Source organism: Polyodon spathula, chromosome 2 (assembly GCF_017654505.1).
Source record: "Polyodon spathula isolate WHYD16114869_AA chromosome 2, ASM1765450v1, whole genome shotgun sequence".
NCBI classification, from domain to species: Eukaryota; Metazoa; Chordata; class Actinopteri; order Acipenseriformes; family Polyodontidae; genus Polyodon; species Polyodon spathula.
The window spans coordinates 96,668,581-96,695,522 of record NC_054535.1 but is presented as its reverse complement, the minus strand read 5'-3'; the positions used below and the strand labels follow the sequence as shown (position 1 = coordinate 96,695,522).

At 36.6% G+C, this 26,942-nt stretch overlaps 1 protein-coding gene across 2 annotated transcripts in view; it reads left to right on the top strand.

Moving 5' to 3' along the window:
* The window catches only part of LOC121304533 (WD repeat-containing protein 7-like), a 214,009-nt gene that overhangs the window by 51,657 nt on the left and 135,410 nt on the right, over positions 1–26,942 (top strand). Inside the window, exons 15-19 of one of the 2 annotated variants that reach the window (XM_041235715.1) lie at positions 3,179–3,933; positions 9,174–9,259; positions 14,101–14,178; positions 16,358–16,476; positions 18,800–18,923. In XM_041235715.1, the coding sequence (XP_041091649.1) occupies positions 3,179–3,933; positions 9,174–9,259; positions 14,101–14,178; positions 16,358–16,476; positions 18,800–18,923 (1,162 nt within the window). The remainder of the gene's footprint in view (positions 1–3,178; positions 3,934–9,173; positions 9,260–14,100; positions 14,179–16,357; positions 16,477–18,799; positions 18,924–26,942) is intronic. The other variant, XM_041235722.1, reaches the window with a different exon arrangement.

The window sequence follows — 26,942 nt, the reverse complement described above, 5'->3', positions numbered from 1 at the left end:
ATAGCTGTTTGTTATATTTTGTTGCTGGGAAGCTCTTATCTAAATGTCCACTTAATGGTATACTACAGATTATCCTGTAGCTGGATAAACAAGATCATATTTTTATACAGTAGTAAGGTGATGTGAAAAACAAAAGGTAGCAGTTACAACATCTGCACTGAAGAGGGCAGTCATTTTCCATGCTGCAATCATACACCTTAAAATGCATTTAATCTGTGTGCCTTAATACATTGTTGAAGAAAGCAAAGCAATGTGATGCTGTGTTTGGGCCACAACACTCACTAGACATGCAATATTGAATTTAACTAATCAGCAGTGTGTAAAAGGAAGGCTGGAAGATGTAGTTGATTGAAACATGCTATCAACAGAATTAGGAGAACATATATTTGGCTGAAACATACACACATTATTTTCTTTTTTTTTATAGTAGTGTTTGTGTGTGTGTTTACATGATACATAGCATGTCAATTGACATTGAGTTTTGATACTGTTTAGAAAGAAGTTAAGTGACCGTGTAAATTCTCATGTGCTTGTACTGTGATTCTGTATTTTATGTATCACATCACTGTGTAGTAACATATCACTCTATCAAAATGAATGGTTTCTGGCCCCATGTGTAAGTAATGAAATGTAATTTTACAGTATGATGGCTATGCATTTTGTATTTAAGAATGAGATGCTAAAAAAGTAGGGTGTGTTTTTTTTTTTGTCGCTGTGACACTTGCTGCTAAAATATAATGCTTCACACAGTTAAGGTGTTAACAGACTTAACAGTGCCTTCACTATGCTGCATAAACCTCCCATGACATTTTTGTTAGGTCAAATATCACACTCTCTTCCCTCATGTTTTGTGGTGCAGGCCATGGTTATCAGTTAGCTGACATTGTAAACAAATATATGTCTTCATTAAAAAAAACATTTTCATTTTCTTTTGTTTTAGTTGATACAATGTGCCATGTTTGACTCAAGTGCTTGTGTCTCTCTCTCTCTCTCTCTCTCTCTCTCTCTCTCAATATATATATATATAGAGAGAGAGAGAGAGAGAGAGAGAGAGAGAGAGAGAGAGAGAGAGAGAGAGAGAGAGAGAGAGAGATACACACTGAGTGTACAAAACATTAGGAACACCTTCCTAATATTGAGTTGCACCCCCTTTTGCCCTCCGAACAGTCTCAGTTTGTTGGGACATGGACTCTACAAGGTGTCGAAAGTGTTCCACAGGGATGCTGGCCCATGTTGACTCCAATGCTTCCCACAGTTTTGTCAAGTTGGCTGGTAGTGGATCTCTACTCTGAATAGCTCGTTCCATGTCATCCCATAGATGCTCAATTGGATTGAGATCTGGTGACTGGGCAGGCCACTGCAGTAAGCTAAATTCACTGTCATGTTCGTGGAAACATTCCTGGACAATCCTAGTGCTGTGGCATGGGGCATTATCCTGCTGAAAAAATCCATTAGCAGATGGATACACTGCTGCCATGATTGGCAATGATGTTCAGATGTCCCGTGGCATTCAAACGTTGCACCACTTTTATCAAGGGGCCCAATGTGTGCCAAGAAAACACACTCCACACCATCACACCACCACCATCAGCCTGCAATGTTAACACGTGGCATGATGGATGCATGTACTCATGTGGTTTTCTCCATACCCTAGTCCTTCCATCAGCGTGAAACAGCAGGAACCAGGATTCATCAGACCAGGCAATGTTTTTCCAATCCTCCAGTGTCCAGTGTTTTTGTTCATTAGCCCACTGCAACTGCAGTTTCTTGTGTTTTGTTGAAAGTAGTGGAACTATGTTAGGTTGTTAGCTGCCATACCCCATTCGTGTCAAGGTACGACGAGTTGTGCATTCTTTTACGGGTCTTTTGGCACCAATGTTGTACTGGAATGTCAGTTGACTAACTGTAGCCCATCTGTTGCTCTGCACAATTCGTGTCAGCCTCCTTTGGCCTCTCTCATCAGTGAGCCGTTTTCGACCACTGGCCTGCTGTTGGCTGGATGTCCTTTGGATGGTGGACTATCCTTGATACACATTGGAAACTGTTGAGCGTAAAAAAACCCAGCAGCGTTGCAGTTCTTGACACTCTCAAACTGGTGTGTCTGGCACCTACTACCGTACCCCGTTCAAAGGCACTTAAATCTTTTGTCTTGCCCATTTACCCACTGAATGGCACACATACACAATCCATGTCTCAATTGTGCTAAGGCTTAAAAATCCTTCTTTAACATGTCTCCCCTTCATCTACACTGATTGAAGTGGACTTAACAGGTTACATCAATAAGGGATCATAGCTTTCACCTGGATTCACCTCGTCAGTCTATTTCATGGAAAGAGCAGTTGTTCCTAATGTTTTGTACACTAAGTGTGTGTGTATGTATATAATGTAAATATATGCAGGCTGCCATATCTTCAGATGACTTTTAATATGTTTTACAAGCTCTGTTTTCATACTAGTCATGCTTTGTGCCATTGTGGCCTTGGAATTTGTGATGAATAATGATTTGTATCTTTAAAATTTCACATTAACAAAGAATGCACAGCTTTTTGATAATTGAAGCAATCACTGTTGCTCATTAAAGGTGCTAACAGCCTTTTGAACACAGTAACAGGTCCTTATTGAGTGTCCAGTGGTGGATTATAAAAGGTGCTAAAGGTGAAGAGACCAATTTTGTGGATACAGGTCGGTCAATATGACAGATGTTACTACTTATTTATTGTGAAAAATGGATGCATTACAAATCGTCTGTTCGAAATAATCTGTCATTATTTGTGAAATAGTCTCTAGTGAAACAAAATAATTAAAAAGGTATCACAGCTTGTTTATATATATATTTGTGTTTATGTTTGTGTATTTACTTAAAGATCAGTGCAACATGGCAGTGGTGGTGTCCTCTATACATTTTCTAGCTAATGTGTACATAATGTTCTTCATTTCTAAAAGTATACAGAAATTGTGGGACATACCTTTGTAACTATAGTGAACACATGCAGTTTCTGTTGCACAGTTTCACAAAAAAAAAGGGTTCGTTAGGATCCCTGACAATCTACCAAATATGTACTTCTTATTCTTTATCAAATTTCACAGGAGTAGGAGTCCTTCATGAAGTATTTTTTTTTTTTTTTTTTTTTCTTTATCTCCCCCCCCCCCCCCCCCCCTTTTGTTCCCTCCTCTCCAGGGTAATTTGCCTAAATACTCGCACAACTCACTGATGGTGCAGGCTATGAAGACAAATCTGATGGACCCTGACATGCACGTCCTCTTCTTTGATGTGGAGGCTGTTATCATCCAGCTGCTGACTGAGGAAGCCTCCAGGCCCTGTCCCACTCTGATATCTCCCGAGACCATGCAGAAGGCCCCAGGCGGTGCTGACAAGGGGGGCTCCTTCCTGGCGGGGAAGCGGGCAGCCGTGCTGCTCAAGCAGGTGAAGGAGACCATTAAAGAGAATATCAAAGAGCACCTGCTGGACGACGAGGAGGATGAGGACGATGAGATGAGGAGGCAGAGGAAGGAAGACGCGAAGTCCAAGTCCCTGACGCAGCTGGAATACAACCTCACAATGGACACCGCCAAGCTCTTCATGTCCTGCCTCCACGCCTGGGGGCTAAACAGCACGCTTGACAAAGTCTGTCTCAACCTCCTAGGCATGCTCAAGCCCCACTACCCGGTCTCCTTTGGTCTGCTCTCCCGAGGAGGCCACATGTCTCTCATGCTACCCACTTTCAAGGACTCTGTGGCCAGGATGGTACTGGGGGCCACTGATGCAATGGGCAGGAAGATGTCTGTGTCTGAGGTGCTGGGAAAAGGCACATATGGTGTGTCTCGAGCTGTTACCACACAGCACCTCCTCTCTGTAATCTCCTTAGCCAACACTTTGATGAGTATGACCAATGCAACGTTTGTTGGAGAACATATGAAGAAGCCTCCAATCAGGTATTTAAAAAAATAAAACAAACAATAAGCATTCCCATCAATTTACACATACATTAATGCTATCCTAAATCAGTTGTACTTTTCATGACATTCCACTACAAGTTATGTTACCTTTTTTAAAGGCTTCTGCGCACATGATCAGCTGACTCTGGCTTCTACCACTCAGGGCTGGGTACAATTGGTCATATTCAGTTGATTTCTAACGGTGCCTGCAAGTCTCATTTTGCCTTTTAAATAATAGGAATAATACATTTTTCTAGTGGTATTGAAGTCTGCCATAATTTAAATAAACTGTTTTGACTAGTGTGTGTGTGTGTGTGTGTGTGTGTGTATTTATATATATTATATATATATATATAATGTTATAACTATATGATATATATAAATATAAAACCTTATTTTTTTTTGTGACGTTGTCAAATTTAAAATCGACGTCGCAGCAAATCAAGTTAGTTTTCAAACAGAGTCTTCACACTCTCATACATAATACCCGTCGACCTAGAAACTGGATATTTATATAATATATATATATATATAGATATATCTATATATATAGATATATGATATATATATATATAGATATATATTATATGCCGACATTCTTTGTCATGATTTTTTTATTAAGAAGTTGTGGCTCATCATAAAATATGTATGTAGTCTGGATTTTTGTGCTTTGTTTTCTTTTATTACAGGTGTGTTTATACATTTCATATAAATTACAGTTCCATTTGCTGCAATACCAATCGTCACCTTCAGAGTCCCCTGTTTTCACTTTTCAGGGGAAAAAAAAAAAAAAAAAAAAAAAATAATTGGGCTGTCCCAGCCTTTTTGCTCCACATAAAAGTAGCGCACTGCATTCAATATTCCTAACTCGGTTGGAAAGACTAAATTAAAACAACAACAACAAAAACAAAACATTAAAACTACAGTTTTAGTACTTTTCATTTTCAACAATATAAAATGTGCTACAGTGTAGCCAGGGATATTCCTGTTACTTCCATTTATGTTTTTGGAGAGGTTAGCTCCATATAGTAACAGAAGTTAATGTGAAACAAAAAGAGGCGATATTTGTTGCTTGTCTTGTGAACTGTACTGTTTTGTGTGTGTGATCAATTTCATCCATGTTATCATATGGGTTTATTCAGCCAGGTTTGATATCTTACAAGATTGTTTAACCAATGAATCCTCTCGGCTGCACCACCAGTCCCATTTAATTTAAACATCACAGCCCACCAGCAGTGGTATGTAACCTCCTGTACACTCTCCAATATATATATATATATATATATTTCAGATTGCTTCCCACCCACCTTGTCTTTGTATTCCGGTGTGCTTTTTATATGTACATGTACATGGAGCGAAGTTGGCACCTCAGTGATTGCAGTAAGTTGCTTTAGAAATGTTGCGTGGACCAGCACTGGTAGTCGCATTTACTGGATCTGAGGATGGCCCAAAGCCCCTATGCATTATTTGTCAGGAGGTTTTGTCAAATGAAACTCTTAAACCTGCACAATTGAGACACCATGTATCTACTGGTTCTATATACCAGTAGCCTGAAGCTAGTGCTTTATATTTTAAATAGTTATTTATTTCTGTTTTTATTGTTCACGTAAGAGTTTTGAAGTCGGCTTGAGTTTCTAAAGAGCATGGCATGGCTATTGCACCACAAGCAGTAAAACAGGCACTAAATAAATGAATAAATATCTGCAGTTTTTGACTTCATGTGGAAAAGGTATCAGGAGGTACCACAAGCAAATAGACAAAGGGAATGCATCCCTCAGCATCCAGGACATTTTATGAAAAATAAATAAATGTATTATAGGAATGCTAATTTGTTGCCATGTGGGAAAACAAACTTTAAAAAAAAAAAAAACTGTGGAAACTTTCTTAATCTGACTGTCAAAATGTATTGGTAAAGGAGCTGGTCAGATTAGTGGAAGAACTTACAGATTTAATGTGTTTTTTTTTTATGAGGCAGAAGTGCACATTTTTATAGACAAAAACTCTAATGTATCTTACATATAAATATTACTCTTTACACAGTACATATACTTAGGCTTGGCAGCATTTGTTTTTTTAATCGGTAAACGTCATTTCACTGCACACACACAAACCGCTGAAACAGTGTTTCCATTGATAATAATGTGAAAGTCCTGACTCCGGCGTTCGCGGACTGGAGTTTATGCAGCATTCATTACGTTGGGTTCAAAGTTGAGGAGGAGCGTAACTGTACAGTAAAAAAAAAAAAAAAAAAAAAAGTGGTATTTGTCAATTATAAAAATAATTTGAATTATGCTAATCCTACATATACTGTATACCAGAAATATAATGTCAATAACAAACAAAACTGTTGATTTCTGGGGCAGTCTAGTGTTGCACTTATTGAGAATTTGATGACATAGGCTTTATACACGCACTCATTTATTTTTCTTTTTTCGTGCATTAGGTTAAATAAAACCCATGGTGTTCGCAAGCAGTAAATCCACATACTGCCTGCTGGCACAGCATCTGCTCTTGGACCAGCTGTTCTTTAGTGGTAGCAGCAATCAAATGACTTCCTTTCATTTCTTAACTGAAAACTGACAATGTTTGTCACAAGTTCTTTGGCTTCTACCTAGTTTGAATTAAAATAACTCTGTTAATGTGCTGAAAGTTCTGTGTCTGATTTGATGATAAACCAATAGAACAGTGTAAATTAAATCAATTAGGATAAGGTGTATTGTACTACTGTCTAACACTGAGCGGCAGTTTATACAGGTCAAACAATGGAAACGGTTCTTATGAAAGAGTTAAGTTGTAAACTCCAAATTGGTAAATACATTTTTCCAGTGATGAATTGGAGTTTAACTGCAGCATCTTATACTAACAGTATTTTTACTTCCTGTTTCTGAGACCATGAAGATCGATGAGAGGCATAAGTAAATATAAATATCATGTTGTTCATAGTTTTAATTATTTAATATTTGTATTAACTTTAGTACAGTATTATTAAAGTGCCGACCATCTAAGCTGTTAATAAATAATAATATTAATAATAATTGTTACGTTATTGCGATCATTCTAAAAAAAAAAAAAATAATAATGTTAATCAAAATTCGCAGCAACTACTTAAGTTTAATTCCTAAAGTTACGTTTGGTCAGTGTTTAAGGTGATAGATTCAATAAATAATAGACTTTTGTGGATAAAATCGATAAAATGCAATTGTGTTCATTGTCCGTAGCTTATGCCTGCCCATACCATAACCCCACCGCCACCATGGGGCACTCTGTTCACAACGTTGACATCAGCAAACCGCTCGCCCACATGATGCCATACACACTGTCTGCCATCTGCCCGGTAAGGTTGAAACCGGGATTCATCTGTGAACAGCACACTTCTCCAGCATGCCATTGGCCATCGAAGGTGAGCATTTGCCCACTGAAGTTGGTTACGACGCCGAACTGCAGTCAGGTCAAGACCCTGGTGAGAATGACGAGCATGCAGATGAGCTTTCCTGAGACGGTTTTTGATAGTTTGTGCAGAAATTCTTCGGTTGTGCAAACCCACAGTTTCATCAGCTGTCAGGGTGGCTGGTCTCAGACAATCCCGCAGGTGAAGAAACCGGATGTGGAGGTCCTGGGCTGGCGTGGTTACACGTGGTCTGCGGTTGTGAGGCCGGTTGGACGTACTGCCAAATTCTCTAAAACGACGTTGAAGATGGCTTATGGTAGAGAAATGAACATTCAATTCTCTGTCAACACCTCTGGTGGACATTCCTGCAGTCAGGATGCCAATTGCATGCTCCCTCAAAACTTGAAGTCTGTGGCATTGTGTTGTGTGACAAAACTGGACATCTTAGAGTGGCCTTTTATTGTCCCCGGCACAAGGTGAACCTGTGTAATGATCATGCTGTTTAATCAGCTTCTTGATATGCCACACCTGTTAGGTGGGTGGATTATCTTGGCAAAGGAGAAGTGCTCACTAATAGGGATGTAAACAAATTTATGCACAAAATTTGAGAGAAATAAGCTTTTTATGCATATGGAAAATTTGTGGGATCATTTATTTGTGCTCATGAAACAATGGACCAACACTTTCCATGTTGTGTTTATTTTTTTTTTTTCAGTGTAAATACAACAGTTTAAGCTGTGTTGTTCTTATATCGAAAGAGCACCTCAGTAGAAATTTCAATAAAGCAAGAGTTCAAGGATGCAGTCTCTATGGCAAAGTAGGGGGTTTAATCACTTGATCTTGGTTTTCATAACCCTAATACAGAAAGTCCTGTCTAAGCAATTTGCAATATTTTAATGCACTGCTGATTTTTAGATCTATTGCAGTTAATCATCAATTGAACTCTGTCCTGGGTGTGTCTCAGCAAGAGACTGTCAGTTGTAAAAAAATCTTGTGGTTGTAGTTTTGAACTAACATCCATTGGGACTTGTACTTGTGACATTGAGAGGGGATTTTACTGTACGTGTTATTTTGTAAATTTGCTGTTGTTTCTTCAACTGTTTATATGTCCTTATCCTCTCAAATGCCAGCTTTGGTTGCCTTCACTGTGATCTGTTAGGTAAAACTGCTATATTGTGATGGTGTGACTTGGTTTTCAGCTACACTTTAAAATTTGACATATTCAATACACAATTGAATTCTTAGATTTTACAGTTAAATTAGAGTGGGTATCGGACAAGAAAAAAATATCCTTTATGTGGAAGTAATTTTATAAATCTGCTGTTACTGCGTCATTTTTATATGTGTTATGGCATTCTGCTGTAAATATGCCACTGACCTTAGATTAGCATTGAACTCTGTGGTTACTATATTGAGGCGGTGACATTTAAGTTTAGGTTTATACAAGATAGAGACAGCACATGGCATTCTTTGATTCTCTCAACCAAATTGATTTACTGGTATTTTCCAGTAAAAAAAATGTACTACATCACTTCCACATTGTATTTATCTATTGGAGATATGCTATAGAGCACACATTAAAAATACACACAAACCATTAAAAATACATACTTCTATAATTTACTTTTACACTTTACAACCACTGCTAATGTTTTCCTTTTGACTTCATGTTTTAACATCGTTCTATCAGAAAAACACCCATTTCTAGCTGGTGGTATGGTTTGCAGTTAATGCATGGTTATGTACTTTTAAAATTTGACTTCAGGAAGATGTTAAACATACCCTCATATGAAATGCTTATCTAACCTGGAGCATTGCAAATAATATATGGTTGTGGTGTTGTTTCCAGGCCCCCAAAGCCAGGCACCCCAGAGGCAGCTCAAAAGATGTCCCCACAGGTTTCCAATACAGCCGTACAAGGACAGATCAAACAAGGTAACTACAAAGTACCGTCTTCAGAGCAGCATGCAGGGAAAATGACAGAGGCAGAGGCTAAAGTTATAAAAATGAGAAATTTCCAACCTAGCCTGTCAACATCTGTCCTTGAACCCTGCAAGCTTTGAAGTAGCATTGTTCCTAACCCTGTGAGTTGTACTGCTATCGGAGCACCAACCTGGTATTACAACTTAATCTCTTTATGTAATAATGGGTTTTGGAAAAAAACAAGTTTATGTGCTGGTGCCAGCAAAAGAACATTTTAAAACAGTAGTCTGGGGTTTAGTCACCTGTAAATTCAAACCCCGACCTTGCTTTGCTGTTTAATTGCACAGTTCTTTATTAACTCTGTGTGCATTTTTACAGAAATAAAATACAAAATAATAAATGCAGTCTCCACAGCGTGCAGGATCAGAGTGTGATGCCATTGTATTTATAGTAGATAATTATAAATACCCACAAGCAAGTATAATCCAGTAATGAGTGCTGAGTGTCTCTGATGTCTAGACATTTATTATTTAGTTTCTGTTTTAATACTGGTCCCAGCAAACTGCAGGAAGTTTACCTCCATCACTATTGATCCAGTGTTCCCTTGTTTAAAGGTATATCTGCTATATATCTTTATATTTTATTTACTATTTAGTAATGTTTTTAAAATACATAAAAACAAATATACTAGATATGAACTAGTGTACACAAAGGGCTCAAGTCAACTACTGGCAACCAGATTGAGCACAGAGGCCCATCAGTCCTTAGTGTAACTTATTCATTAACATCAATTGTGTCTATTTGTAGTGATCAAAACATCAGTGGATCTTAATGTGATCATTAAATTAGTTATTTAGATCTGTACAGGTCATTATAGTAGATCCCAGGGTTACTATAAACATAATTTTATAGGTCGCACTGGCATAAAAGTTGCTCCCCCCTTTTTGAGACTTAAATTTTAGGAACACACTTTTTTTTGTCTTTTAATATACTTTATTTTCCCCTACATATTCAACACCGAAAAATAAAGAAAACTACACAGGTATAGTTTCGAAATAATCCTTGTTTGCTACATTTTATTCCATTAATAATTTTACAGTTTTGTTTTTTGTTTTTAGTTATACTGCTAATAGAAACTATTCTGTTTTTCAAAATAATTGGTTCAAGTCAATGTAAGTACAATGTCAAAATACATTAAAATATAGATATAATATTACTACTGTAAATTACAGTAGTAACAATGGGGGAGTTTCCATGTGTGGTTATTTATACGTGAAGTGGCAAGGAGCGTGCATGTTTGGGAGAACAGCTCGAGAGGATCAGGTTTGTGGCCAAAAATAACGTCCACTGAGAGGGATAGGGTAAATCTCGTTTACTCGTGAAACGTGTTACATGGGAAATCCACGCCCATTTTCAAATGGAAACCAGCATTTCATGTGAAAAAGTCCACTGCCTCCAATCCAGACAGCCTTGGGAGCGTACGTCAAGGTGTCTGGCACAGATCTCTGTAATCCTACGTCTCTGCCAGTTTTCAGCCATGGTGATCGGCAATAGCTAGGTTGGATAATTTCATTATATACCACCTGGTTAATTATTTTCTTTTTTCTTTAATGTCGTGTAATATATTTGTTGAAATATTATCCATTACCAACGATATGCCACCCCAGCAGTGGACATTTGAAAAACTATTTGAGCATGAGCAGTAATTATTAAACAACCAGGCACGAGGCATTTACATATCACAGCTTTAGTACATGAGCTTAACACTGTGCTCTAAACAGTTTCATGCAAACAAGATGTCACTGGACAACCATGGATTACTAGGTGAGAGTCTCTTGTGTACCTGTTCTCTGTGCATGAAAAACAAATTTTCCTGAGCTGTGGGAAAACAGCACGAGAACGCTACATGTGGCTAATATGCATATCGACTTCCTCCTTTCCCCTTCATTTGCAATAACCTGAGCCAGTGGAAACCTGAAATTTCTATGGTTATTTTTAATTTGGGAGGAAGTTTCAAGCCAGCAAGCAATCCTTGCAGAGTTGTTGATAGTGCTCATCTCCACCGTCACTGCCAGTAGTGTCACCAATTGCTCCGTCTGCACCCTTGCAGACAATGACTGAGATAGATGACATGCTCTCTGTCGCTGCCTCAGAGGAGGTAGTTGACCAGCTAGTCCTCCCATCAAATGATGAAGAGTCTGACATGCCATTGCACTCGGAGCTCATGTTGGCCAACCTGTGGGAGGACAGAGTAGAGAAAGTAACCGCCTGCCTCGTTGTTTCAACTTGGCAGGGTACTTCCAGTAGTGGTTTTCTAGAGGCTTCTGGGTTTGATTACAGCAGTATTGAATACCCCCCCCCCCCCGGGTCTTTTACATATGCGCTCTCTGAAACTCTAGATCAACCGCACGATTCGTCAGCTGGTGTTGAACCGGAACAAGCTTGTCAAATCACTGTCTACAGGCACTCTCCTGGTGGAAATAGCCGTCTCATCTACGCCTAGGCGTAGCACTGGGCAGCGTCACCAGGAGAGAGGTCATCACCCCAGATGCATCCAGCTCGGGTTGGGACGGGGTGTGGGACGGCCGGGGCATGCAAGATGTGTGGCAACCCCTGTGGGAGAGTCAACTGATATTTATTTAGACATAAAAGTATTGAACCTAGGTTCAATATATGCGGTTTGACCGTACAGTGGACCATTTGTATGGGGTTAAGTACTAATAAAATCTTTGCCTTTCATGCAGTTTTAAAATACTTACAAGGCTGTTACACCCTAGGGTGTGCATCTGTGTGGCACATAAATTAAAAGCTAGTTGTCATGCAGATATCGTGTATGGACAAAATAGAGTTAGACTTAACCACAAGTTAAGCAAACAGACCATTTACATCACAGTATCAAATTTATACACAAGCTTGGCCCCTTTGTGATACCATTATAGAGTAATGCTTGGGGATTTATTTGTGTCCACTTATGCAGGGCCTATTGTTATTTTCACTACAGAAAGCAGTGTCATGTAGTGACCTCTAAATCTTGGAGTTAACCTTCAATTGTTGAGGCACTGTTGGCAGAAGGACTTTCTCCTTTTTGATATGCTAATTCATTCCACGGCATAAACCCTTCAGAATTTACTGAGGATGTTAGCAAGAAAACACATGCCTTGGCCGCTAACCCTTTTAATAAGCAAATATGTTTTTTTTAATGAAGTGAAATAAAATAAACAGCCCTGTCATATTTAATAAAATAAAATAAAATAAAAAAAAATCATAATGAGGGTTTGTACAATCCAATAAAAGGTTAGGTATTTATCTTGCAATAGCTGTATTTTTTTTAAATCTTCTTCAGAGGCTTAAGTAAATGAGTCTGAAGGTTTTTGCTATCAGTTCTACCATTCCAGGGTTTAGTTTGATAATTGGAACTTGTTTTGCTAGTGAAAGTTTTTGAGGCTTTTTTTTTTTTTTTTTTTTTTTTTTTTTTTTTGAGAGTACATTTAATTAATCAAATGGGCAGAAGCCTACAGTAAACATCAGGTACTAAATATTATCAAATCAGTGTGTATAAACTGCAGTGCTGATGCTGTTCTTTTCTCTTTACAGAATAAAAACGGTTTTAGGGAATTATTTATAAAAGTAAAACAGAAAATAAATGTTGCCCATGGAGTTGTGTTACTCACTTCATACAATCTTTAAGACAAACAAAGCAACAGTTCCACCATTGCGTGCTTCTAGCTTTTCAGTTTCATGTTTTGGTAATGATTAGCTGCTGAGCATGTTTCTCTGTCATGCTGACAATCATTTATTTGTGTTACTATGGTATGGTGTTATGTATAGTAAATCTTTCTTATATGTAGGGATATATGAGTTTAAATATTCAGCTGGTTTGATTTTACACTAGGCTATCATAGTACTAATATTAAAATACAATTTTTGACAAGAAGTCTTTCTCAATGTCATCAAGTTTATTTTTCAAACAAATGTTATTATTCCAATCTTGTAAAAGGCTGTATTAGATATATCTGCAAAGCAAAAGAACATAGATTATACATTTAACCTTAAACAACTTAACAATGTTTACATTAAACATCAAAAAGGCTTGAGAAAAAAGAGCATTATAGTCTAATTAAAAGATCTCCGAAAGCTTTTGTAAATATGATGTAAAAATATTTGAATTTGACTTTCTCCTTTAAAAGAAAGGTTACATCAGTTTAAAAATGCTATGACTACATCACTATAATTTAACAATTACATACATTTTAAACTAAATTTATCAGTAACTAGAGAAATAAATAAAACAAATAATAAAAAATAGCCTGTTGTGAAATTGTATCACGACTTGAATTAAAGAAATTAAAAACATGCATACTGTATATATACTTTACCCAGACCTTACCATAAAAAGTTATGTAGTTATGTTGGAAATTCCAAGGTAAATATCTTAATTTATGGGATATGCAATATGGTAATAACTCAAATTGTAAAAGTGTCATTTCAGAAAGTGATTTAGAACTTTGTTTTTTAACTTACCAATACATCATGCTTTATCATTAAAGCACAGGACAGGACACTGTGGTTGTTTAATTTTATAGACAGCTGTGGGGGGGTGGTGGTAATATAAACCTCTTTATAGCCTCCGTTTTATATGAGTACCAGAAAACTGTTTTTTTTTGTTTTTTTTTTAAATCAGCAGCCATTTCAGTTAGGTGTTTAATGGCATGCTAATAAAAAGGTGGTTTACAGTGTATTAATACTGTCTGTTAGTTCTTTCTTTTCCACATAATCACTAATGCTATTTTCTTCCTCTTAAATGGCTGGTCTTTTATATTCTCTTTCTATTTATCTTTCCTTTCCTCTGCAAGCTCCTGCTGTTGCTACTATTGGCCCTGAGGTTGTTCATTCTGGTCCTGCTTTACATACTTGCCCCTCAGTCAATGAAGGTACTCTCCCTGATTGTAACAGCTCTTTGCTCACTTTTCTGCACATTTTTGTTTCTCATTAACATGCGTGCTCCTGGTACTGCGTAGAATCAGTGTTTCATTGTTTTGTGTTGTTTTTGTCATTTCTTGTTGTCCTGGCAACACCCAACATTGATGTGTGAATTGCTTGCTTCAGTTAACGCGCTTCAGTTCTGGTGTACTCTCTCTCCACTTTTTCAGTGTTTTTCCCAGGTTACAGAATTCTACAGGTGCCTGGTATGATGGTAAAGTTTTCCAATGAACTCCAGGCTAGTTTGAAAATAAAGGTCAAATGGTTAAGAGAGATGCCAGCACCGTTTCCTGTGTTTGTGTATACAGTTGTAGTCAAAAGTTTACATACCCCAAAGACAATGTGTAATTTCTAGAAATTTCTTGAAAACAAATAATTATAGGAACAATCTTTTGTAGCAGATGTTTGCTTTAGTGTATTGGATCGTTGTCATGTTGGAATGTCCAATTGCGCTTTAAACCAGGTTTTGTAGCGGAGGGTTTCGGATGATTGGCCAGTATGTTTTGGTATGCTGTGGAATCAGTTTTACCATGTATTGGATGTAAATTTCTATCACCTCACCAGACTTTTCCAAACGTAACGACTATCAGCGTGACCAAATAGCTCGATCTTTTGTTTCATCACTCCACAAAATCTTTGACCAGAACTCATATCCATCATTCAAATGCCATTTTGCAAACTTGAATCCATTGTCCTTGTGACGTTTTCCTACGAGTGGCTTTTTTCTTAGCCTGCAACCATTGAGACCTTCACCTTGCAGTACTCGACCTATAGTTGAAATAGAAATCCCATTCCCACTTGCAGCCAGTTCACTTTGCATATCTTTGGCAGTCAATCTCAGATGTTATTAACCTTCCATACAATTCTTCTGCTAGTACTTGGTGAAAGAACCTTCTTTCTTCCAGACTGAGGGAGCGTTGTGACAGTACCATGATTCTTGTACTTCTTGATAATAGAAATGGTTGTTGAAATTGGGATACCCAAGTGCTTGGAAGGCTTCTTGTATCCTTTTCCTGCTTTATGACAATAAATATTTTTCTGTCTAAGGTCTTCAGATAGCGCTTACTTTGCCCTCATTTACTTATTGATAACACTGTGTAACAATTTTATTTATTTATTTATTTTTTGTTCCTGGGTAGTAAGTGTTATTTCCTAATTGCTTATGCCTCAAAATTATAGAAAATGGCTATTATTCCCCACAAACTTTGCTTTTGTGACCAGGACAGGTAAATTTCAAAATATCACTATTTCCAATGAGAAAACGGGCGAATTTGTGTCTTTTTCCCGTTTTCTCATTGGAAATAGTGATATTTTGAAATTTACCTGTCCTGGTCACAAAAGCAAAGTTTGTGGGGAATAATAGCCATTTTCTATACTTTTGAGGCATAAGCAATTAGGAAATAACACTTACTACCCAGGAACAAAAATTGTGTTACATAGTGTAATGACTGCAATCACCCTATGCATAACCCTTTTATACTCTAAGAATATTCACCTACAATCCAACATTGTCTACACTTTTCTAGAATTAGGTTCTGCATTATCATATTGAAATTTCTCGCACCTTGTAGACAATACTTTCATAGCATCAAAGAGTATGAATACTTTTGAATTATCATGTTTGGAGTTTTTTGCAAAAATAAATGCTGGAATAAATAATTGTAGACCTCTATTTCTTGCAAATTTTCTTCCTCATCCACAAACAAAAAAAAAAAAATGCTAAAATTCTTTGTGTTCAAGAAATTTCTTGAATTTATGAATTTCCATTGGGGTATGTAAAGTTTTGACTGCAATTGTGTGTGTGTGTGTGTGTGTGTGTGTATGTGTGTGTGTGTGTGTGTATATATATATATATATATATATATATATATATATATATATATATATATATATATATATATACACACACACACACACACACACACACACACACAGTACTATACTGTGCTAATCCACTAGCCCTTAACACTTAGTGCAAGTTTTATTGAAATAATGACAGAGCACTAATATTCCCTACCATTTTAAATTTGTTTTATTAAGTTGTAGACATGAATATGTTTGGGCAACAGCAGAAACAAAATGGAGTATTGGTTTTATTTATTTATTTTGCTGCTTTCTGTACCCTGACAGGATGGAGTCAGCTAGCTGCCATGCACTGTGTCATGCTCCCAGATTTGCTGGGGTTAGACAAATTCCAACCTCCGCTACTGGAAATGTTAGCCCGCAGGTGGCAAGATCGATGCTTGGAGGTAAGAACTGACCTTTGCTCAAAAGTGTGAGATTGAACAGCTTTGACACGTTGTTTAAAGTGTGCAGACATACAGGCATAATCATTCTAGGGGGAAATAAACTAACACTTACCAATTAGAAGTGGGGATATAGCAAGTGGGAACATATCAATACATTTGAGTCAGTATTTAAAGATGTAGTGTCTTAGAGTTCAACAATGTGATTTATAACCCCCTACTACATCAGCCTATAGTACTCAGGACTTGATGGTGATGTTGCATTTCACTCCCTCAAAAGATGTTTTATTCACATAGTGTCTGAATTGGAGAGTAAATGACTCAATGACTTTATCTGGAGCACTCGATGTAGTGACTGTTATTTACAGTAGATGTGCAACTGTTTAGGTCAGTTGAATAGACTCCACTGTGTTCAACCTAATGAAGCTGTATAAATGAACGGACAGAATCTTTTTTGAGGATTATTTACCACTGAAGTTTTTGACAAATGTACCTGTCTGCAGCCGTAGATTAACTGCATGCTTTTGTTGAGTAGACTCCCCTTTGGTTAAAGACTTAAAAGTTATGGTTCATCCATGTAACAAAAAAATCTGATATTCTTACTTCTAAGACGACATTTCTTTTTCCCCAGTGTAAAAGCAGAGAACTCGGCTATGACAAATTAATAGTCAGGTGCATGAAGAAAAATGAAAGCCCTGCGTTTTGGTGTAAAGTTACGTTTCCCTTTTTGAAATTTCCCAGGATGAAGACAACATTGTCATTTCCTGGAGTCGTCAATTGGAGTCTGCTTACTGTTTACTTGCTTTTTCAGAAGTGCAGTATGCTTGATATTGGCTCAGTACCTACAGTTTGATAAATGACTGGATGGCCTTGACACTTACCTCTGCTGCTGTGGCAGAAATTCTGTTGAATGTGCAGCTTTGAATAGAAAGATATGAAGGACTGGAGGGCAGCAGCTGAGATTTCAACAGCTTAATTGGACGTAGTTCTTTGTTGCCTGGGAGTAGCACAGGGTTTTCTATGTATGTGTGATACACACTTCTTACAGTTGTAGTGTTTTTTTTTTTTAATTATTTGAATCCTTACAAAAAAAAGTATCTTTAGAAGACAGATTTTGGTTTTATTTTGTCATTAACTTATTATATTCCTGGTTGTATTATGAGACAGTTGTTCATAAAAGATGAGAATAAGTTAAGGTTAAAACAACCCAGTGCTCCATCACAGTACAGCATCCTCTCCACTAAAACTTGAGGTTACCATTTGCAACATGGCATTAAGTACATGATATAACTACCACATAGTTTGACATGAATGTAGTTACCTAACCACACTTCAATCACTTTGGAGCTGATTTTAAAGCAGACAAAAATTCAGTGATTACCCGACATATTAACACCCCTCCTCTGCTCACGAATGATTGGACAGCTGTCAGATCTTTCACTTTTCCATTGGCTACTTGCTCGCCTTCAATTTTCATGGAGAATGCCGTGAACGGCCTCTGCTTGCTTATGTTTGGACAGCTGCGTAAAACTTGGCAGATATTTGAGTCTCCAATTGGTTAAAATTAATATCAGTACCGGCACCTGAAACAGACACAGTTTATGTCCCAACCAGCTAAGTTATGATTGGGCTACTGCAGAGAAAATGCAGATATTCAATTGGTTAATCATATAGCAGAGGCCCTTCACAAAAAAAAAAAAACAAATATATATATATATATTGAGTATGTACAAGCACAGCATAAGCGAGCAGCACTGTCAACAGACTGCTGTGATGCTTTTGTTAGAAAACGTGTTTAAGGCTTTATTTATTTTCTCTCACTATGACCTGCCAGAAATGTGTTCACGACCCATAATTTAAGAACAGCTGCCGCGGGCACGCAAGCACCACTTTGAGGACCACTGGTTTAGACTGTGTGTGAAGAAAGAAATGGCCTCTCTAGCACTCAGGGCTTCACTGAGACCATTAGGAGGATGTGTCTCTGTCTCTCTTGTACCTGATCTTGGAAACGCTTAATTGCTTTTTTTTTTTTCTCTGTATACCCAATGAGCGCTTGAAATACAAACCTAAACACCATGGCTTGCACTTTTACATCAATATTAACGGGAAACCCTGCAGCTGTAAGTGAAATAACACATAGCCGATGGAATAGAAACACATGTTGTATTAAGCAGGAGTTAGATTTTTTTTCCAAACAACATTTTCAGCTGGCTAGTTTTTATTATTAGAATTTTTTTTGTATATATATATATATATATATATATATATATATATATATATATATATATATATATATATATATGATTACTCCGTTGTTGTTCCTTAGGTGAGAGAGGCTGCCCAGGCCTTGCTGCTGGCAGAGTTGCGAAGAATTGAGCAGACAGGACGAAAAGAAACCATAGACCTTTGGGCACCGTATCTGCCACAATACGTTGACAGTGCCATTTCACGTAAGTATTATTACCACTGGAGAAAAAAAAAATTTTTACCAAGCAGACAGATTCATGTGCACATCACAGCACTGTAAATAGGTTTTCACATAGGAAAGATCTTTTGGTTTATGCTAAATTAAGCTGATCTGCAGTCTGCATTCTGTGGCCTGAGTGATCAATCTCAATACCATCGTCAGAAAAAACCACACACTGTATGCTAGTGGTTCCCAACTCTGGTCCTGGTTTACTTAAATTATTAGTTCAATTAAGGGTCTCGTTAAGTAATTAAGAGCTCAGTTGAAACGAAAACCAGAAGACACATGGGGTCCTCAGGACCAGGGTTTGAAAGTCCGGCTCTATGCAAAATCAACATTTCTGTAATTGGTAGATGCCTCAGCTTAATTAAAGTGTGAACAAATTACATTAAATTAACTTCCAATGCTGAGTAACATTTTAACCACAGCTCATCAGTGTAATGTTACTAGTTTTTTTTCCTCTTTATGTTATTAGCATTAACACGGTTGTGCCACAGACCATAACTAAGCATTACGTTTTCCAGAAGCACAGATACTATCTTCTGTCCCATGTTGTTTATGGGTCACCTAAACCAGGTAACAACTGTCAAAGTATTTAATTCTCAGAAGATGTGTTTAGACCACGTCTCAAATGCTTATCCATTCTGATGTTAAGCAGTGACCGGATCTCTGGACATCATGATACAGTAGCTCACAATCCAAAGCTATTCTCTTATTTCTGTTAATTTTACTGTAAACAGATGCCAAGTCCCCAGAGCAGGTTCTTGTCCATTTTTCCACTAGGAATTCTGAAAACCCGTACATATAAGTGTCTTGATGTCTTTCACTCAAACGTTACCAGCACTTTGTTGACCTGAGGATCTCAACCTTATACTCAAGAGGTTTCCATCTATTTTGCACTGAAAACTGGGCAGTAAAACATCTGTTGCTTTACCAAAATGAACAGGACCGACCAGTACTTGTTTTTTGGCATGTTGCTGTTTGAGTTGTGAAAAAAGAAACTAGTAATTTCTTTTGAAAATATATTGTTACAGAACACTTTTGCATTCAGTTCATGGAACATGAAAGCATTTTTTATTATGCATGTTATTTATATAGAGTTATTTTTTACAACAATAATTATTATTGTTTTTTGTTAAACATGTTACATTGTTTGTAAACTGTGTAATTCTTGCCTGTCAGGCAAAAAGATACTGGATCTAGGATCCGGTGCGATCTGGCACAAATTAACCTTTGCCTGCATAATATCTGCTGCTGTCAGCAGTAACCGGACTACATAAACACAACATGTGATGTTTCAGGGAAATCTTCTTTCGGCGCAAAGTTAAGGTACAAAAAGGCCAACCAATAGAATGTTGGTGGAAGCTGGAAAGAGGCTGTTGGCCTAGCAACCAGTATCAATGTTTACGGCGTTGAAAAAGAGTTTGGCCATTTAAAATCTCAAGGTGGTTCCAGTATTTTATGACATAGCTTGGTGTGTACTAAATATGTCGGATGGTGGTGGCATATGGCATCATCTCCAGGGTCTATCTGGAGTGTGTTATAGGTACCCAACCCCTACCAAAGTGAATTGCTTGTCAAATGAATCAGGCTCAGTGGTTCTAAATGTTCCTTGCTGTGCTGGTATGGTGACAGTGCTCCCTCTATTCTTACCATTTTATACATTCTGGAATGCCCAAAGTCAGTTTGATGTTATTATTTTATAATATATTCTGACCTGTACATCATTACATGTGTAGTATGCTGTACACCATGCATATGTGCCAATATGTGTATGGATAGGTAGAGATAACATTATGAACATTTGGTTGTACAATAATAAAGTAGGGAGCCTCTGAGTAAGGTCACAAGGGAATTCTGCTTGCTCCTCTTCATGCAAGGACCTCTCAACCCATTAGCCAATTAGCCAAAGGATCTTCCTACCACTGGCTAGCTATCAGGTTTTATTTACTGACTAAATAAATTAGCAACAGTAATAACTTGTGATACAACCAGTAGTGCTGTCTGGCAAATAATATTGTAGCTCTGTCCTGTTAGTGTCAAGAGTGGCGTCAGTCTGTTCAATGCAAAAAGGCTACAATTACAGTTGTTATGGTACTGTCTCCTATAGAGCTATGTCCAAAAGTTTTGCATTGCCCTATAGAATTAAACCTGCTGAACAGTGTTACATTAACATATTGAATTACATACTGCTTTGCAGTTTTCCAGATAGTTAATGAAAAACTGACAAATTGAAAAATGTGACATTTGGAAATCTCACATGAAATTACTTGTTTAATTAATTATGGTTGAGCTAGTTGTTTGTTGCAATTAGTTAATTATCTCTGGGGATATAAACTGGGCATGTGTGGGACTGAAGAAGAAAGAAATGGAGAGAATAAGGACCCACTATTCTGCTGTCATTTTCTGCAAGCATCTTATTTAAATTGCATGTGATTTGAATTCATCAGAGTGCTGTGTAATGTGAGATTAATTTCTTCTCTAATGGCCAGCATATTACAAATGTGGCTGTTATTTATTGTCTCCCTAGAGGGATTTTATAGTCAAGCATGGGTGCAGGAATATTTTCTAACACTGTGCCGCAAGTCCAGCAACCTGTTTTATTGATGTTGTTGCAGAAAATTGGATAAATTATGACATTAATATCATACGAGTCACAAACAGATAACAGTACATTTGGTTACTTGATTTGCCAAGATTTTGTTTGTTTGGATTGTTGAACAGTGCTAAAAGAATGTGCCACTTTAAAACAAATTGTTGTGAAAATAGATATTCTGATACTTTGGAACAGGATTTTATGATCTGTATTTGTCTCTAGATTACAGTCCTCTAATCCCCCCCCGTCACACACACACCCAATAAACATTTTTTCTGCCCTTGAAAAGCCATCAGAGCAGCTCCTATGAAGACATTTAGGGCCTGGAGCAGTCATAGTTTCCCCTGCAGTCTACCAACACCTGCTTGTGTGCACTGTGCAGCAGAAAAGCTAGGTTAATTTCCTGTGTGACAGAGTGAGAATTCAGGCTATGAAATTTTTTATGCAGACAGGCCAACAAGCTAGCTTACTCGCCTGTCAAGCTCAAGCTTGAGCTCCCATAGGCTGGTATTTCACTGCTGCTGTGGGCTGCAATGCTATGCTTTATGTAATAAATTAATATCTTAAACATGATAGCTGCAAACTCTGCTTCTACTCCACCTCCCAATAGATGGTTGGTTGCAGTCTGATGTACAGGTACTTTCTGAATAAGTTTTGAAATGTAATGATAAACAAGAATTGTAAAATCAGCATTTCTTTAACCTAGAAGTTACTGTACATTCCAATAAAATATTAAATGTAGGACAAATGCTATAGGGATGTTAGAACACCGGATAGATACTAAATAATGAATTGTGATGAAATAGGTATGCTTGCTTTTTGTAAAAGTGGATGTACTGCACTCTTAGACCCACATATTTAAATAATGTTTGAAGAAAGGACTTATTGAAGCATGTCTTGCACAGCAAATAAATATATTAAATGGGGGAAAAAAAGAATTTGTACATATCATTGTAGTTACATATTACTTAAACAAAACTGTTTTAGGTCACGTTAAGACTATTAGAATACACATAAATAGAGTGCCTTGATTGTAACTGACACTGCTACTTGCATTTGCATAGGCTGGGTTTAAAACTATTGACTACAGAGAGCTAATAGATTATTTAAGTAATACTACTAATCTAAGAAAATGCATTCCTCAGGAAACTGCACGTTTTTAAATGATTTATTCCGATTAGCACTGAAAGAGATATTTACATATTTATTAGCTGGTTGTGCATTATGTCCAATTTAATTTTAATAAATAAAGAAAAACTGATTGCTTTACATTTGCTAAAAAACAAACAGTGATGCACTTTTAAAATACTACTGTTAATCTGTTATTTTGAAAGTTAGATTTTTCTCTTAAATCTTTTGTATAAAAAAGAAAAAAAAAAGGTTTAAGACTCAAGGGAGGGATGCTGTATCATTCCAGAAATTATTAGGACACAAAGAATTCTGGCAAAATAGTTAATACCATTGTTTTGTACACTTCCTGCATTTTAGATAGACTCAATTTAAAAAGATGCAGTTTTGTGGTTTTGCTTTTAATTCCTGGAACTGGAATTGTGTGCTGTCAGTTACAGTCGGTTGGTGGAGTGCAGGGATACAGAAAGGAGGCTGACTGTGACTCTAGGGAGTGGCTGCCATAGCAACCACTGATGGTCAGTGTTCTGTTACCACAGGAGTGATTCTGACTGACCTCTGGGGTACAAGGTTGCAGGGTTACTGAATTTGATCTTTCTTTGTTTTATAGTTTTTCTTTTTTATCAACCAAAACATGGGTAATAATGCTTAGGAAAAAAAAAGTGTTATTTTTCTGTATAGTACTAGAATTAAAATAAAAAAAAACAAAACCAAATACATCCCTGCATTTCAAAAAACTAAATTAGTCAAAAGAAATGTTTTTGGTGATCCTCCCTTTAGTTTTAGCTTCATAAATTCAACAACAATATAGCTAACCCACATTATTTGAGTTTGGATTGTCAAGTTTTCTCCAAATCAATGTGCTATTTTAGAATTAAAATGGAGTGAATCCTAATGCCACTCCCATACAACTCTTATGCCTGATTTATTAGAGACATCCTTCCACTATATTCTGATTGTGTTGAGTAACGTTAATAACGGGGCCACTGCCACAGGGTGGTTGTATTAAGATCAGCCACTGTTTTGATCATTAAAATGGTTCAAATCATCCCCATAGTACAGGCATATGTGTGTCTGTGGTGGTATATATATATATATATATATATATATATATATATATATATATATATATATATATATATATATATATATATATATATCTATAAAGGACACCATGTTTTCTTAGGACATTATTCAGAAGGAATTAAACCGGTATTCAAGTGGGAGCAGTTGACTCTAAAGGAGCAAGAAGAAAGGAGAGTTTTAATATGTATGAGTATGGCATTGGATGTATTGTCAAACTGATGAAAACGGTGCCCTCTGCACACTTTCAGTTGACCTTGGTTGCCTCCTTGACTTGCTGATGCCCAGGCCGGGGGTTTTGACTGCTGCCTCTGGGCTTTGTTAGCTGTGGTTGTGCTGTGTCTTGTCATGTATAATTCACATCCCTTCAGTTCAGTTCATGCCCTTTCTTTATTCTTTTCTTACTGTAGGTATTTATCTTTTAAAAAATTCCTTTTGCTTGCTGTATATTTGCTGTCCAACAGAGTTCCCCGTCTTTAGCCTTTCAAATAAAAATACATTTTGTTTTAAACAAAGCAACATATTTCTGCATACAGTAAGTGTTGATATAATATATAGTTTGTTTTAAAGCAAGTAATATACAAAAAAGGAATCTCTGCAATTTAATTTGACCATTTCTTAAGGGCATTTACACCCTGGGAAATTATTTGATTCTGCACCTGCGGAGTTCAAAGATTCTGTCTGTCTGTCTATCTATGCTTTTTTATTATTACTTTGTATCCATTGTTTTAGTCATTCATATTTGATACTTTAAACCATGTTTTACTTTATGATTAATCTCATTAAAGTAATGCTACTGAACAGAATGATCCACAATTTAATATTTAAAATATTAAAATTATGAGAATGTCTTGTCAGGGGTGGAGTTTTTATATAAGGCAAAAAGATATTTGAAGAAATAAAAGAAATATGTTTTTGAATACAGGTATTGCTTGGTGTCTGCTCATCAAAACAAGACAACAACTGCATATATAAATACTATGGTCAAAAAGTAAGCCAGTTTCATGACCTGTACGATTAAAAGTAGTAACGGCAGGACAGTGAGATTTGTTTGGTAGTCTGTGGTGTATGGTGGAATGCAAATACCATAGTTGTCACAAATAGGCATAGGGGTGTATTCAGTGCATCTTGGCTTTTAATTGATTGCCTTTTGCCAAATTACTCAAAGTACTTTGAATACTACAGCTTGCTGAACCATCCAACACTACCTTATTTTTTTATCACCAGTACATGGGGCAGTGGTACTTCTGTACAGATGTAAGATAAGGATCTGTAAAACGGCATGCCCATATTCTTTATTCTCTCGGATATAAGCTCATGCACCAATATTAGAGAGTGTGCTTGTCAGCAAATGTGGGGATGTCCACTCATGTGGGCGAGTGAAGTGTAATAATGAATTTATCTGTAATGTGAATAATAACCTTATATATATATATATATATATATATATATATATATATATATATATATATATATATATATATATATATATATATATATATATATAGATACTCACGTCCAGGTATTAATAAATTATGATGTACAGTAACTGCTGGACTGGGTATAAATTACATATTTACTTTAAAGAGAAAAGAGGAATATTTGAATCATAAAAAATCACTGAATTCTTTAATGTAATTTAATATATTTTTATTTTTCACTTTTTTTTTTGTTGATCAGTGCCAAAAACTCCTAATTAAATCCATTTTGATTTCTATGTTGTAACACAATAAAATGTGGGAAAGTCCAAGGGGGGTGAATAGTTTTATATTATATCGCCAACAAAATTTCCTTTTTTTAATGTTTAGTAAAAAGACTAAGAACTTTAATAGTGTAATGATAATTTGGAATCATAATGAACAGAAATTATTGTCACACGTTGATGCACAAACACTAAGGTACTCGCCTATCTGTGAACAAAAACAAGTAGTAAATAAATCTTGAGAAGTGTTTTTATAACACTTAGGCACATGCACTAAAACATTTTCATTGTTTTAAGATTATTTCATTAATATTATATTTTTCAACAACCCCAGACCTGGGCTTCTTTTTGTGTGAGGAAGCTCACTATTAGAAAGCCACTAATGTACTGCCAGTTCTAAACAGCACTGCTCAGGGATTTATCCAGAGCAAACCCCCAGACGTCATTGTTTTATTTGAGAACAGGTTTGTCCACCTTTAACCTAAACAAAGTGCATGTCTTTTTTTCAAGCAGGAGTAGTGAGAGAACCTAGCTCTCATCAGAGTAATGATTGCATTGGTTAACCTTGAAAATTTCCCCAGTGCAAGGTTATCATCATGAATATATAATACACACTAATACGGAATTGCAGCACCAGTGCGGCTTCAGAAATGACCAGTTTCCAGTAAAATCCAACTCCTCCACAATTAGCGATGCACTGAAAAACAGAAAAATACCTTTGAGATCAACTTGACTCAAAAAGGAATGCTTTTTGTTCCAGACTGCTTTCTCTGCAGCTCTCCACTCCTGATTCGTTCCTGGTGAAAATTCAGCACTTTGCATGAGACTTCAGGCATCTTAACCCAATAATGGCCATTGATGATATAAAGTGTGATTTCTTTGCACATGCGCTGGCTTCTATGTATAAGTGAATAAACTCTAAAATGTTCTGTGTAAATGTAAAGTATTGTGCAGATCTATACAGCACCAGTGCTTGTCAAAAATATGATGTTCATTAAATAAGCGAAAAATGCGTTTTCACAATGCCATACAGAGAGGACTCAGCAACTTTCAGATGAAGTGTACAGTGTTGTATGCTGTACACTTTATCAGAATTGTTATGCATTTCCAGAAGACCTGAATGTTGCACAAGTATAACAGCGTATCTATGGAAAATGTGCACATTCCTGCCATATTGTATATATTATCAATCAGATTTTCATAAAGCATCCATTATAATGTGTAGATAATGTCTATGTAAATTGAAATAAAACACAAAAAATGTGACACGCTATATAAATTTGGTATTGTATTGTTTCCAAAAATAAAAGTAATTATTTAAACATTATTCTGCTTTTCTACATTGTAGCATAAACATTAAATTGAACGGATGGGTGGTGTTCCTTTTGCTATTCTGTTGGCTTAAAATAATGTTTAGCTATTCTCATCAGAATCATAGAGTACCCTGCAAAAACAAAAATATAGGTTATTATGTTTGTATTGGAGTTCGAAGA